The sequence below is a fragment of the Mobula hypostoma genome, chromosome 25, assembly GCF_963921235.1.
Source record: "Mobula hypostoma chromosome 25, sMobHyp1.1, whole genome shotgun sequence".
Lineage (NCBI taxonomy): Eukaryota > Metazoa > Chordata > Chondrichthyes > Myliobatiformes > Myliobatidae > Mobula > Mobula hypostoma.
In genome coordinates this window covers 15,860,782-15,876,433 of record NC_086121.1, presented here as the reverse complement: position 1 = coordinate 15,876,433, position 15,652 = coordinate 15,860,782, and the positions used below count along the sequence as shown (strand labels likewise).

General features: G+C 44.6%; 1 protein-coding gene across 1 annotated transcript in view; it reads right to left on the bottom strand.

Moving 5' to 3' along the window:
- plch2a (phospholipase C, eta 2a) overlaps positions 1 to 15,652 on the bottom strand; it is a 177,554-nt gene that overhangs the window by 78,425 nt on the left and 83,477 nt on the right. The window contains exons 10-11 of the mRNA XM_063033234.1: positions 12,053 to 12,160; positions 1,291 to 1,449 (exon numbers count right to left, since the gene is read on the bottom strand). Of these exons, the coding sequence (XP_062889304.1) occupies positions 1,291 to 1,449; positions 12,053 to 12,160 (267 nt within the window). The remainder of the gene's footprint in view (positions 1 to 1,290; positions 1,450 to 12,052; positions 12,161 to 15,652) is intronic.

The window sequence follows — 15,652 nt, the reverse complement described above, 5'->3', positions numbered from 1 at the left end:
CAGAGACTGTCGCCTTCCTGTCAGCTTGAATCAGTCTGGCCATTCACCTCTGACCGCTCTCATTAACAAGGGGCTTTCTCCCGCAGAACTGCTACTCGCTGAATGTTTTTTTGCTTTCATACCATTCTCTGTAAACTCTCGAGACTGCTGTGTGTGAAAATTCCAGATCAGTAGTTTCTGAGATACTCAAACTACCCATCTGTCACCAACAATCATTCTATGGTCGTAGTCACTTAGTTCACTTTTTTTTCCCATTCTGATGTTTGGTCTGAACAACAACTGAACCTCTTGACCATGCCTGTATGCTTTTATGCATTGAGTTGCTGCCACATGATTGGCTGATTAGATACATTTAACGAGCAGCTGCATATGTGTGCCTAATAAAGAGGCCACGGATTGTATTTGTGCATAGCAAGCTCCCAAAATTAACAATGGAAAAATCTGGTTTTTGATGCAAATGGAAGGATAAACAATTGCCAGGGTCCGAGGGGAATCTCCTATTGGTCTTCAATAGAGTGCAGAAGGATCTGCGCCCAGTTGTGCACATGACAATAAACTTAACTAAACTTGCTTCAGGATTGGGGGTTGGATAGAAATGGGCTCAAGTCTGCCATCGAAATCCGAGCACAAAAATGTTAAGTTGATGCTCTGTTGCAGTACTGTGAGAGGGCTACACTGTCAGAGACCCCCTTCTTTTTGGAGGGGATCTTGAATAAGTCATTGTGCGCTCTTGATCCATCCTGTTACAGGGCCTCGGCCTGAAATGTTGACTTAAACCTTCCGTCTCCACAGATGCTGCTTATGTTTTGTTCATTGTCTGTCCCTCTTGTGATTAGGTGAGGGTTAAATTGGGGGTTGCTGGGCAGCGTGGCTCGAAGGGACAAAAAGGACCTATTCCACACTGTATCCCAATAAATAAAACAAAATAGAATAAGCAAATGAAGAAAGTGCAAGGATGTGCTGGGGCAGACCACAAGTGTTGCCATGCTTCTAGCAACAACATTAGCATGCCCATAATGTATTAACCCTAACCCTACTCTTACGTCTTTAGAATGTGGGGGGAAACCCAGGGAAATCCACCTGGTCATGGGGAAAAGGTATATACTCTTTCCTGGCAGTGGTGGGAATTGAACCGTGATCAGTAATTGCGGGCACTGGAAAGCGTTGCACTACCTGCCCTGCTATCTTTATATTTTGATGTTTAACTTTATCATACAGACCGGCAGTTTTTAGTTCAGCACCTCAGCACTAAATCATCAGTGAAGTGGCGGGGGCGGGGGGGACACATACCTTCTTTGAGTCCAATTTCTGACACACTTTGGCCGCTTGAGGGATGGCGTTTACACTGAAGCTGTCAGGATCTTCCCGATCACGGATTTTCGACTCCTTCAACAACGAGTCGAGCTTCTTTTTAGCCACAGTCTCCACGTGCTTCCGGTTGGCTGTGGCCTGTTCAAGGAGAGATGAGGGACAGGCTTATTAATGCCACCCTGGTGGAGGCAGGGTGAGAAGGGGAGAAAATGAAAGAGAGAGGAGTGATGGGTTGGGAGGGGAGAAATGGAGGAGTAAATGCAACTCAGATGGGATGCCTAGATCATGATTAGTCGCTATGTCATGGAATGGTATGCACATGCAGTTATATGAAGTCTATGCAAAGAGGAACCATTACAGCTTTCATGCAGCTCGTTGGTGGTTACTGGATATCAGCTGATTAACAGACTCTTCCCACCTCCTTCAAACTGTCGGGATCGTCTACTGTCAACAACAGGAGAAAATGTACAGATGCTGGAAATCCGAGCAACACACTCACAATGCTAGAGGAACTCAGCAGGCCAGGCAGCACCTATGGGAAAAAGTACAGTCGAAATTTCGGGCTGAGACTGAAGGAGATGTACTCCTTTTTCAAAGAAAGTGGCTTCCCTTCCTCTACCATCAATGCTGCCCTCACCTGTACCTCTTCCATTTCACACACGTCTGCTCTTACCCCATCCTCCCGCCACCCTACCAAGGATAGGGTTCCTCTTGCCTTCACCTACCACACCAGCCTCTGCATCCAGCACATAATTCTCCGAAACTTCCGCCACCTCCTATGGGATCCCACCACCAAGCACATCTTTCCTCCACCGCCCCCCCCACTTTCTGCTTTCCGCATGGATCGCTCCCTATGTGACTCCTTTGTCCATTCGCCCCTCTCCACTGATCTCCCTCCTGGCACTTATCCTTGTAAGTGGAACAAGTGCTACACCTGCCCCTACACCTCCTCCCTCACTACTATCCAGGGCCCTAAACAGTCCTTTCAGGTGAGGCGACACTTCACCTGCGAGTCTGTTGGGGTCATTTACTGTGTTCGATGCTCCCAGTATGGCCTCCTGTACCTCAGTGAGACCCAACGTAGATTGGGAGACGGCTTTGCCGAGCATCTACGCTCCATCTGGCAGAGCAAGCAGGATCTTCCAGTGGCCACCCATTTTAATTCCGCTTCCTATTCTCATTCCAATTTGCCTATCCATGGCCTCCTCCACTGTCATGATGAGGCTACACTTAAGTTGGAGAAACAACATCTCATATTCCGTTTCGGTAGCCTCCAACCTGATGGCATGAACATTGATTTTTAAACTTCCGGTAATGACCCCCAAACCACCTCCCTCTCCATTTCCCATCCCCTTTCCCTCTCTCAGTTTATCTCCTTGCCCACCCATCACCTCCCTCTGGTGCTCCTTCCCTCTATTTCTTTCTTCCATGGCCTTCTGTCTCTTTTACCAATCAGCTTTCCAGCTCCTTACTTCATCCTTCCCCCCTCCAGATTTCACCTATCATCTAGTGTTTCTCTCTCCCCACACCTTTTAAATCTACTCCTCAGTTTTTTTTTTCTCCAGTCCTGCCGAAGGGTTTCGGCCCAAAACGCCGACTGTACTTTCTTCCATAGGTGCTGCTTGGCCCTGCTGAGTTCCTCCAGCATTTTGTGTGGGGTTGGCTAATGTATCCGGTGCTCCTGGTGCGGCCTCCTCTACGTCAATAGACCGGGGGTTGCGGGGGATTGCTTCGTTCAACACCTTCACTCCGCTGGTGGCCAGCCATTTCAATTCAACTTCCCATTTGCATTCTAAGATGGTTGTCCGTGGCCTCCACCACTGCCATGAGGCTAACCCGATGGCATGAACATTCTCTCTCCCTCCTTCTCTCCTCTTCCATTCCCTATTCTGGTTCCCCTTTCACCCCTTCTCTTTTTCTCACCTGCCCATCACCTCTTTTTTGGTTCCCCTTCTCCTTCCTTGTCTTCCATGGTCCACTGTTCTTCCCTATTAGATTTCTTCTTCTTCAGCCCCTACCCTTGCTGTCCATCACTGCCTAGCTTCATCTCTCCTGCCCCAGTCAGCCACCTTCCCCTCATCTGGGCTCACCTCTCTCAGTGCTCCTCCCCTTCCCCCCACTTTCTTATTCTGGCTTCTGCCCCCTTCCTTTCCAGTCCTGACGAAGGACCTCAGCCTGTTTATTCCCCCTCCATAGATGCTACCTGACCTGCAGAGTTCCTCCACCACTTTGTGCACGTTCCTTCAACTGCACCCTTACAAGTCCACCCAGGAGACTAAGATCCAGTAACAGATCACAGATTTTGTTGGATCTGCCCAGAGAGTTTTGAACTGGAAGGCTAACTTCATCTTCTTTCTCCTTCCGGGGGAGCTGGCTATCCTACTCAGCCAGAGCCGTGTGCGATTATCACACTGACTCTGCCAACTTAGGTTCACTCAGTCCAAACCAGCACCACTCCAGAGCAACGAGGAGGGGCTGTGATGCAGGATGTGTGACTTGTGATTACATATTTTGATGTCGTGGCAGCACAGTGGGGATAGAATCTCCCATTCTGCAAATGATATGATTTTAATGCTTTTGCCCAATGATCTGGAGGGAAGGAAAATATCCCGCGTGCCACTGAAAATGTCTCATCAATCACTTCTCCATCACTTTAGCAGAACACTACAAGAGAGGAGGAGGTTGTTTGGTCCACTCTCTCTCTGCTCTGTTTGAGAGAGGGATCTGATTAGTCCCACCTCCTGCTTCCTGCTCCTCCCACAAAACTGGAATATTATCAAGAATTTTAATTAAATGCCTTTTGAAGGTTATGCTTGGAACTGCAACTGTTCAGCTGGTGTGTTTAGATCATAACAGCTTGCTGTGTATAAAAACGTCAGCTCATCTTGCGCAAAGGTACTGCATGCGCACCCTCCCCCCATCACAGCCCTACCCCCGCTCCCCTCTTGCTGACATTTTGGATTTCACCACCGCCCTGGTCTTGTTTGGCCAACAAAGCTTGAGCTTGTACCCTGCCAGGAGGGCACAGTGGAGCTGAGCTCAGGCTGATCCTAGCGTTATCCCAACGGCAGGTGACAACAACTTCCTCATCCACTGACATCTTTGTCCTCGACATTGACCCTGTTTGTACGTTCGATTGGAATTCCTATTTTTAAATTTTAACATTGATATGCCAGGATTATTGTTCTTTCCTGACATTGTTAAAGTAACATTTGCTATTTTGGCAAGGGCACCAAAGTCAAACGGTTCCTTCAGAAGATCTAACAGAAGAAAGCAACTGACAGCACATCGAGCTCCTGCCTTTACAATGTTCCACTCACCCGCTTCACATCAGCAAGCAGCCCTCAGGCACCACACCCCCAGATGGACAGTCTCCCTGTGCAAACCCGTCAGCTCAGTACACGGTTACTGAGCCAACATCTGCGCACCGACCTTGTCCCTGCTTGTGGACGGAGTCACAACTCACACAAAGGAAGATGGCTGTGGTCGTCAGGTCAATTTTCCCAGGGCATCACTGCAGAGATTCTTTTGCAGTGATGGGCGGCGCGGTAGCTTGGGGGCTTTCGTGATGCTATTACAGCGACAGCGATTTGGGTTTAATTCTGCAGCCGTCTGTAAGGAGTTTGTACGTTCTACCCATGGCCGTGTGGCTTTCCTCTGGGTGCATCGGTTTCCTCCTACATTCCAAAGATGTCGTTTAATTGGTCACAAGGGTGTAATTGGGAGGTGCAGGTTTGTGGGCCGAAGGGCCTGTTACCATGCTGTATCTCTAAATAAATTTCTTCAGAGCAGCGTCCTGGACCAATCTATCTTTGGTACAGGGAATAAAGGCATAGACATTTTTCGTAATGAGGAGCAAATTTAGGAAACAGAGGTGCAAATTGATTTGGAAATCCTCGTGTAGGATTCCCTAAAGATTAACCAAGTCGATGGTAAGGTAGGCAAATGTAATGTTAGTATTCATCCCGAGGGGACTTGAACATAAAAGCAAGGAAGTAATGCTGAGGCTTTATAAGGCATTGGTCAGACCACATTTGCTGTAATGTGAGCAGTTTTGAGCCCCTTATCTAAGGAAGGATGTGCTGACATTGAAGAAGTTTATGAGAATAATCCCAGGATCCCAGGGTTAACTTATGAGGAGTGTTTGATGGCTAGTTTAGAAGAATGGGGAAAAATCTCATTGAAACTTACCAAATATTGAAGGCGGGGATAGAGTGGATATGGAGAGGATGTTTTCAATAGTCTAGGACTAGAGGGCACAGCCTCACTATAAAGGGGCTTACTTTTAGAAAAGAAATGAGGAAAAAAATTCCTCATAGAGGGTAGTGAATCTGTGGAATTCATTGCCACAGATGGCTGTGAAGGCAAGTCAATTTAATGGGGAGGTTGATAGGTTTTTGATTAGTAACAGCATCAAAGATTATGGGAGCAGGCAGAAGAGGGTTGTGAGAAAAAATAAATCAGCTACGATCAAATAGCGGAGCAGACACAATGGGCTGAATGGCCTAATTCTGTACCTATACATTATGCTCTTATCTTTAGCTGCTTTGTCAGTGTCAGAAGTGAGGGTCATTGCTGGTGTTAGTTCTGTTTGCAACTCCTCAGCAAATGAAGCAGTCCATGCCTACAAGCAACAAGACATAGACTACATTGACATTTGCTTGTAAGTGGTAAGTGACATTCATGCCACAAAAGTGCCACACAATCACTATTCTCAACAAGAGAGAGTCTAACTACCTTCCCTTAATATTCAATGGCTTTACGTTTACTGACACCCCACCCTCAATACACGGGGGTCACCAATGACTAAAGAATCAACTAGACAACCTGAATGTATCACAGATAAGAGGAAACCTACAGAAGCTGAATGAATGCCAGGTATACCAGAGCCTGAGAATCCTCCTCACTCCTCACATCCCAAAACTTTTCCAAAAGCCACAAGGCACAATTCAAGACCATGATGGAATACTCTCCACTCAGCTTGAAGAGTGCATCTCCAACGACTCTCAGGATGCTCAACACAACCTAGAACAAAGCAGCCCAGTTGGCTGGCAGCCCATCCAGCACCCTGTGCATTCATTCCTACCACCACCACAGCACAGGTTCTCAATGCTTGATCCCCACTGCTAAGAAGAACAAGGGAAGCAGGTATATGGAAACACCGTCACCCCCATGTTTGCCTCTAAGCCACACAGCTCTCCAGCCTGGAAAAAGAAAAGATGAAGAGTCACTTCCTTACTCTGCTCCTCATCTTTTTTCTCCAGTCTTGCTGAAGGGTCTCGGCCCATAACATGGACCGTACTCTTTTCCGTAGATCTTGCCTGACCCGCTGCGTTCCACCAGCTTTTGTGTGTGTTGCTTAGATTTCCAGCATCTGCAGAATTTCTCTTTATTGTGATTGGTAAACTAGTTGATCCCTTCTTGAGGCCAGGGATTGATAAAAGTGGGGAACATATAGTGTTTCTGATATTTTGGGAGAGAGACTTGCAAACATCGATCACCTGCTTTGGAAAGTCTGATACCTTTAACAGCTTCCAAATGGGAAGGTTTTAAATTGGGTTGGACTTTAAAGGCACACATCAGGACTGAGATGGAATACTCTGGACTTGTGTTAGAAGAGTGAGGTCCAAAAGCTTGATACCATCCAGGACAGAGCAGCCATCATCCAAGTGAAACATTCAGTTCCTTCACCATTGGCACAAGGCGACTGCAATGTGTAACACTGACAAAGTGTCCTACCCAGGAGTGAGCACACAGAGGGAATACACATTGATCTTTTTGCGAAGGGAACACAGCTCAGCTTCAGAGGGGAAATGCCTTGCGAGGGAATTGTTGAGGAAATACAGTGTGTGAAGAGTGAGCTACAGAGGGTAAACACCTCAAGTGTGAGTACGGAGAGGACACAAGCAATTAGCAACACCAGCATCAACACTACAATCATAAACACTGTACAATTGGCTCAGTGAGTGATACATTAGCCTTACAATTTCAATGTCAGCTTTATATTCGCTGGGATGGAAGCAAGATACTACAATTGGACAGGAGGTACAGTTGCCTTAGGTCCCACACCACCAGGTTCAGAAACAGTTATTACCCTTCAACCATCAGGCTCCTGAAACAGCGTGGATAACTTCACTCACCTCACACTGAACTGACTCCACAATCTACAGACTCACTCTCAGTGACTCTACAACTCAGTATTATTTATTTATTTATTTGTTTATTATTTGTACGATTTGTCTTCCTTTGCACTTTGGTTGTTTGCCAGTCTTTGTTACTTATAGTTTTTTCATAAATTCTATTGTATTTATTTTTTCCTGCAAAGGCCTGCAAGGAAATGAATCTCAAGGTGACATATAGGTATGTTGAAAACTGGTTTACTTTGAAGAAACTGTGTAACTACATCCTGAGAGTTACATTATTAATATAATCTCAGTGTAACACAACCAACTGCAACTATATTCAAGCAAATAATAGTCAGAATCCATTAAATAATAATTAAATACCACATTCTTTCATTTCTAATATGAAGTTCCAACTGCCACAAGTTCTCAATGGACTTCATCGCTGTCGCGGTGATGGCCAAATGCAGCACTGAGGGTGACAAGAACAGTGTGACCTGGACAGGAAATGTTTCTGTGAATCATTTGGAAAGTTATTTGTGTAAATCACTGGCCTATTCACAATAATGAATAACTTGCTGTTGGTGGAGAATGTTATAACTTTAGTGGTATCCTGTTAATTGGAGTGAAAACACCTCACACTTAGCCAAATTAACTGTGCTCACATGGGCCCAGATGTGTTAATTTGTGTTTGTTAAAAGTGGGGGGAGCCAGGCAGGGTGGGATTGGGTGGAATGCCATTTTCACATATCATCTCCTCCACCACATCGCTCCCAACTTCCAGCCTCCATTGTATTGCGGAAGATTAAACAGTCACCCACGTTACAGTTGACCCCATCACAAATGCATGGAACCACAGACAGGCTCTGACTGAACACCTATTCTGTATGGCTGAAAGGTCCAAGGACCCTACAATCCTCTGCGCTGATGACCCTCTGTTGGACTCCATCAGCCAGCAGTTAAAGAGATTCATGGGCAGACACGAATCTGAAGAATGCATACAATACAGTTTCTGGCTCTAAAACTAAATCCAATTGTCAGAAATCCAACATTGCCCTCAAAGAGTCTCAGTGTAGACGAATTGTTCTTGATCTGAAACGTAACACTGCTTATCTCTTCACAGTAGATGCTGCCTGACCTACTGAGTAAATCCATTATCCACTGTGACATACACAGGACTGGCACAGATTATAACTGAGCAAGTTTGTTGGCTACATTTGACGACACACATCAATGATGTACCAGACTTGTCTTTTGAGTTGTTTAACACAGACATTTCAAAACCCTACCTGCACCATCCGATTAGACATTAATTCTCTATTTGAATGTGGGAATGATGAGCCACATAACTCCCCCAGTGTGGGTCAGTATCCAGATGGTGCAACCTAGCAGTTCAGGGAAACTGAGGCTCTTCTTAACACAGTATAAAAATACCTATCTAACTCAGAAGGATTGACGCTGCAGTCAGTAAATGAGGTCTTTCGCCACACCAACATCATTGTGAAAGATGAAGCCGCTTGTTTGTCACTGGGAGCATTGAGGTGACCAAAGAGAATGCTCTTAACCATCACCCACCCGTTCATCTCCAGCTCTTCACTACACTGGGTAAGCCCCAAGGCTAAAATTTCATACCATTTTTTATTCTGGACTAAATGTGTTTTTAAATATTGCTAAATAATTTCCCACTTGGGATCAATAAAGTACTTATTATTATTATTACTATTACGTTCCTTGATGAGAGGTGTACTAACAACTTCCAGCTCTCTGAGCCTGCTCTTTGAAAGGGATGTTTGTGAATGAACTTCATTCACCCACCATTTCTCTGCAAAAGAGGTATTGTACTTGAAAGTTATAATTTCCCTTTGGCATCCACAACCTTCAGAGGGAAGAGTAGTTTAGATCTCTCCCACGCGTTGGGCGAAAAGCTACTTCCTGATTTTTAACTCCTGAATGACCACACTAGCTGAGACACTAATGACAAATCACATGCCAGAAGTTTCTACTGTGCCCCATCCCATTCCTATACTGTAGGCCTTCACAGAACTTTTGGAAATAATAATCAAAAGTGTTGGAAGAGCCTAATGGTTCTGTGAGGTTAACCTTCATTTCTTAGAAAACGCAAGCTACTTGCGAAGGAGTTGGCGTTCCCACTACACTGATGCTCTCGCTATCTAATCACTCACTATTGCTGTAACACTTCCTATAACTGTGGCAAGTTTAAGAAAGCTCCCTTCCCTAGAAAGATCAGGACAGAGGCTAACCAGACATAAAACACAATATTTCTCTCTGCAGAGCTGCTGCCTAATGTATTTTTATTGTTTTCTGACTTCATTTCAGAGGTTAGCCAGAATAATTTAAGGTTGTTAATCTGCAGCATGATCCCCAGGATCCTCAGTTATAAGTTGCCCCCTCTTTAATATCTGGAAGGCACCTCAGTACTCCCTTTGAGCAACTCTGCGGTACTATGCCATGTGCGACAATGGTGGGGAGTGATGGGGGTGATGGTGAGGGTTAAGATGCCGCGAGTTCAGTCAACGGTACCTTCCACTTCATATGAATGTGCCATCAAAAAGGAAGAAAAGGCAGTAAGAAAAGGCATGGAAGCACAGAAATCTTAATTAGAGAGAATCTCATGAAGTCAATGTGAAAGCTGCAAAGAATTACATAGAATGCACAACATAGAAACAAAATTCATTCTGCTCCTGGAAGATATTCCATGACTCTTGTTGGAAGCGTTGGGGGGTGGCTTTGCACTGAATGGGCATGGGGAGCAGCTGATTTATGTATTTGCCTACATCCTTAAAGTAGCTATCATTGGACAGCTACTGTGGAAAACACTCCTTCAGCATGGAGCAAACACAGGAGATTCTGCAGAAGTTGGACATCTTGAGCAACCTTTAGATGTTGGAGGAACTCAGAAGATCAGGCAGCATCTTTGGAGAGGAGTAAACAGTCGATATTTCATAGAACATAGAACATTACGGCACAATACACGATGTTGTGCCAATGTTTGGCCTTCTTTAAGATCAATCTAACCCCTCCCTCATGATCATGAGTCTAGATGAAGGGTCTCAGCCTGAAACATTAACTGTTTACTCCTCTCCACAGATGTTGCCTGACTTGCTGAGTTCCCCAGCATTTTGAGTGTGTTGTTCCTGCACGGAATAAGTGTTTTCAGAAGAGAGAGGGTGTAAAATATTGCATGAGGAAAAAGCAGAATAAAACAAATGACGCCCAGTTTCTTACCCAGGCGGCGTTGATACGTCAATGAGCAGTGGGAGGGGAAAGGGCTGCCATAGTGTTGGGTCATAAAGCTGTACAGTGGCTAGTTCGCAAACAGAAAGAACAGGAGAGGAACCAGAATTCCTGGGAAGATGCAATGGAATGGACGATTAATAGTTCATGCGTAACCTTGGTAACAGAAAGAAGCTACTCTCCAGAATTGTGACAGGGCAAATGTCACGATGCAGGTACACCATGTATCAATACAAAGTAAAGGTCTTTCTCTCTGCTGCCCTAACACCTAAAACGAGTAGTGTTTAATCTTCACATATTATTTTCAGTGTGTGATATTAGAACTGTCTGGGACAACCATTATAATCTAATTAATTTAAAACTTCTACCCAATTGATGTAGCTCATAAAGTTACAGAACTGAATGCTTTGCATTTCAGGCACTCTTGGGTCAGGAACAGCATGGGTTGGGTATAGAGTAAAGTTCCCTTTTCACTGCACTAGCAAACACTCCCTGGGCATGAATTTGGCAAAGAGGTCCGTCAATGGTGTCTCAACAAACATTATGCTAAGCTAATTTCAGTGCTTTAAGGTTCTGTTCCCCCAAGAACTGAACAATACGCCATCCTGCCAGGAGTAGCCTGCCTGATTCACCCCTGTGCTGTCGTCTCCTCAGATTGGATTGCCAATCAAGTGCTGGTTGAAATTTGAAAATTGCTTGCTACTGCCCAAGCCCATGCTTCACACTGTGAGCAGGTGGGGAATTTAACGCCATCTTTCTGCTCCAGAATTGTCTGAGGTCCAGCACATAAACTCTTTCTCTTCCTCTTTCTTTCTGATGTTTATCCTGATGAATAGCCCTCATTAAATAAGTCTTCATTATCCCATGTTGGTGCCAACGCCAAAGAATTTTATAATGGCTTTGCTGTCTCTATCTTTGGCTGTTTTAAATACCCACCAATGCTGTGACTAATTTTTCACGGTATCACAACATTAATTTCTCCCAGAAGCACAGATCCACTGCACTAACCAGGAAAATCACCAAGACAGGGAGGTTTCCCAACAGCATCTAGAATTAAAAAAGGGTAATTAACTTCAAATGTGCTCTTGTGGCATTGACAATCTTCCTTATTCTCATACCGCATCCCCTTCTCAGCCCCCGCACCAACATTCAAGGAACATCTGAACCTTTAATAATCATCATTAATGATTGTCAAAATAGGATAATTGCAATCTTTGTCACTACATATAAAAGGGATTAATGGGTTAGAGTGGTTCCATTTCTAACATTTCGAAATTACTGTCCGTATAAAATTACGACAGTGTTATTCTTCACAACACCATGAGAACCAAATAGAAATGCTCAGTTTATATTTTTCTACTTACATCTCCATTCATTAACTTGCAATCGTCTTCAATCTCATCTGCGCTATCTTCGTCCGATACTTCTCCCTCCTCGGCGTCATCACTGATGTTTGCAGATAGCTTCTTGCCCTGAAGTAGGAGAGGTGGATATGCCAGAGAGGAGAGAAGAGGAAAAGATAGCACAGAGGAGTATGTAGGAGGGACGGAGGGAATTGAGAGACAGAAAGAGAGAGAGAGAGAGAAAAGAGAGAGCAGGAGAGAGATAAAGGAGAAACAAATAATGGGGAGAAAGATTAAACGGTGAAGGTGGTGAAAAGGATGGTTGAGAGGTCAACCGATGCAAGTGAAAGATAGCAGAGAAATGGGAAAGGGTGCATGGGAAAGGCAGAGACAGTAAAGCACGTGGATAATGAGAAAGAGGTGGTGAGCAACGTGAATAATGGGAAGAGAAGATCATGCAAACCATGGAGAGTGAAGAGAATGGGGAGGAGAAAAGTATATGAGAAGGGAATATGAAGAAGAAATGGGGAAAGTATAAGTTGAGATGAAATAGTCAGAAGGTAATGAGAAAGGGGATGATAGTTGTAAAGGTAGTAGGAGCGAGAGAAGGGAAAGCAATGGGGAAGAAGAAAGAAAAGGAGAAGGATGGGAAGAGTAAATAGATGGGAAACAAGGTGAGAGAGGGATAGGAAAGAAGCAACAAAACATAATGAAGAAAATAAGGTCCAGTAAGAGAGAGAGATTTATGGGAAGAGAAAAGGAAATGGACAGAAAACAAAATGAGAGATTTACTCAAGTCGATGGTAATTTAAAAACTTTGTGCCAGTGCCTTTGAATCCAATTTGATAAGACATACTCCATGGAAAAGGCCAACTGTCAAATAAAGACCTTTCATCCAGCTGCAGAAGTTGTCTTATGAACACAGACTGGAGACAGATCCTGAAGACAGCTCTGATGTGTCAGTTTGATTCACAATTTACAGAAATTACAAAGTGAATCTGAAAGACGAGGACCAGGGGCTTTAAATCTCCATATAGTCATTTAGCTCCATTGCATTCTCAGTATCACTTGAGAAATCAGGCAACATTTTAATATTTCAGGGAAGAGTGACCCAAAGTAATAGTTTTATAAAGAGAGTAAACCGATCTTTATTTAAAAGTGCACGAGTGTCACATCCCTTTGCAATGCCAGGAACCCTACTTGTAGGTTAGGCACAGGTCACTGAAAGGCAATTAGCAGTTAGATCTCGCTGTCTTCTCAGGTCAAGGATAGTCCAAATGATAACTGGTTCGATTCTTAGCCTAAGCTGAGATATGTCACCCGTAGGTACTGCCACCCGTAAGGCCCACAGAGATGAGAATAGTGGAAAGCATGGCCCAGAGGGTAGTAGGATGGAAGGAGGTTACAGAGATAGAGGGGAGGTGAAACATGGAGGGATTTGAAACCAGAATTTCAACATTGAGTTTTGCTAATGTGGGTCAGGAAGAACAGGTCTGATGGATGCTCAGGAAGCAATGCTAGGCCTCGGCCATGAAGAACAGCCAAGCGGACCAAACTGGGGAACCTCCCAGTTCCTCCTGCAGTGTAAGGGGGAGAAGACTGGAGGAAAAGCAAACCATTGAAAGGGAGGCAGATTCACAGACATGTAAAGCTGTGGTTGATCATGGTCTTCGTACAGCAGTTGTGTCATTGTAAGGAAAACAGTCACCTTGGTTCATTTAATAGGTGCTTTCCTTAAATGACCCAGTTTCTTTTTCTTTTCTGTGAACAATTTCATTACATGTGAAATTTACATCAGATCAGAAGTTGAGCATAAATCAAATGTGTCCCCAATCTCTCCAGAGCTACCCAATTTAGATCAGGTGAAGTAAAACAGAGATAGTCAGCAAATTATTCACCTCCAGTTCTCATTTCTACCTCATGGCAATCATTAGTTTGTCAGTCATGTACGATGCTACATTTTTTTCCCCATTGTTTCACAGAATGTGGTCGTTGCTGGAAATACCAGCATTCATTGTCCATAATAATTACCCTTGAGCAAGTATCTTGCTGTTCATCCATGCTTGTGGGCCTGGACTCACTTAAACACCAGGCTAAATAAGGGTGTCAGATTTTCTTCCCTGAAGAATGTAAATGAAGCTGGTGGGTTTTACAACAAGAGGTTTCATGGATCCCATTACTGGGACAAGCTCTATTCAAGGTCTCCATGGTGGAATCCAAACTTTGCACCCAGATCAGTGGACTAGAACTCAGGCTGTTAGTTCAGTGACTGCTATGCTATTGTACCCCTGTTACATCTGTAGGGTGACTTTTAGTATTGACTGGTAACTGAGAGTGCTGAGGGCTGACAGGGAAGATCCACATAATAGAAACATAGAAACATAGAAAATAGGTGCAGGAGTAGGCCATTCGGCCCTTCGAGCCTGCACCGCCATTTATTATGATTATGGCTGATCATCCAACTCAGAACCCCGCCCCAGCCTTCCCTCCATACCCCCGACCCCCGTAACCACAAGGGGCATATCTAACTCCCTCTTAAATATAGCCAATGAACTGGCCTCAACAGTTTCCTGTGGCAGAGAATTCCACAGATTCACCACTCTCTGTGTGAAGAAGTTTTTCCTAATCTCGCTCCTAAAAGGCTTCCCCCCTATCCTCAAACTGTGACCCCTCGTTCTGGACTTCCCCAACATCGGGAACAATCTTCCTGCATCTAGCCTGTCCAATCCCTTTAGGATCTTATACGTTTCAATCAGATCCCCCCTCAATCTTCTAAATTCCAACGAGTACAAGCCCAGTTCATCCAGTCTTTCTTCATATGAAAGTCCTGCCATCCCAGGAATCAATCTGGTGAACCTTCTTTGTACTCCCTCTATGGCAAAGATGTCTTTCCTCAGATTAGGGGACCAAAACTGCACACAATACTCCAGGTGTGGTCTCACCAAGGCCTTGTACAACGGCAGTAGTACCTCCCTGCTCCTGTACTCGAATCCTCTCGCTATAAATGCCAGCATACCATTCGCCTTTTTCACCGCCTGCTGTACCTGCATGCCCATTTTCAATGACTGGTGTATAATGACACCCAGGTCTCGTTGCACCTCCCCTTTTCCTAATCGACCACCATTCAGATAATAATCTGTTTTCCTATTTTTGCCACCAAAGTGGATAACTTCACATTTATCCACATTAAATTGCATCTGCCATGAATTTGCCCACTCACCCAACCTATCCAAGTCACCCTGCATCCTCTTAGCATCCTCCTCACTGCTAACACTGCCACCCAGCTTCGTGTCATCCGCAAACTTGGAGATGCTGCATTTAATTCCCTCATCCAAGTCATTAATATATATTGTAAACAACTGGGGTCCCAGCACTGAGCCTTGCGGTACCCCACTAGTCACCGCCTGCCATTCTGAAAAGGTCCCGTTTATTCCCACTCTTTGCTTCCTGTCTGCTAACCAATTCTCCACCCACACCAATACCTTACCCCCAATACTGTGTGCTTTAAGTTTGCACACTAATCTCCTGTGTGGGACCTTGTCAAAAGCCTTTTGAAAATCCAAATATACCACATCCACTGGTTCTCCCCTATCCACTCTACTAGTTACATCCTCAAAAAAT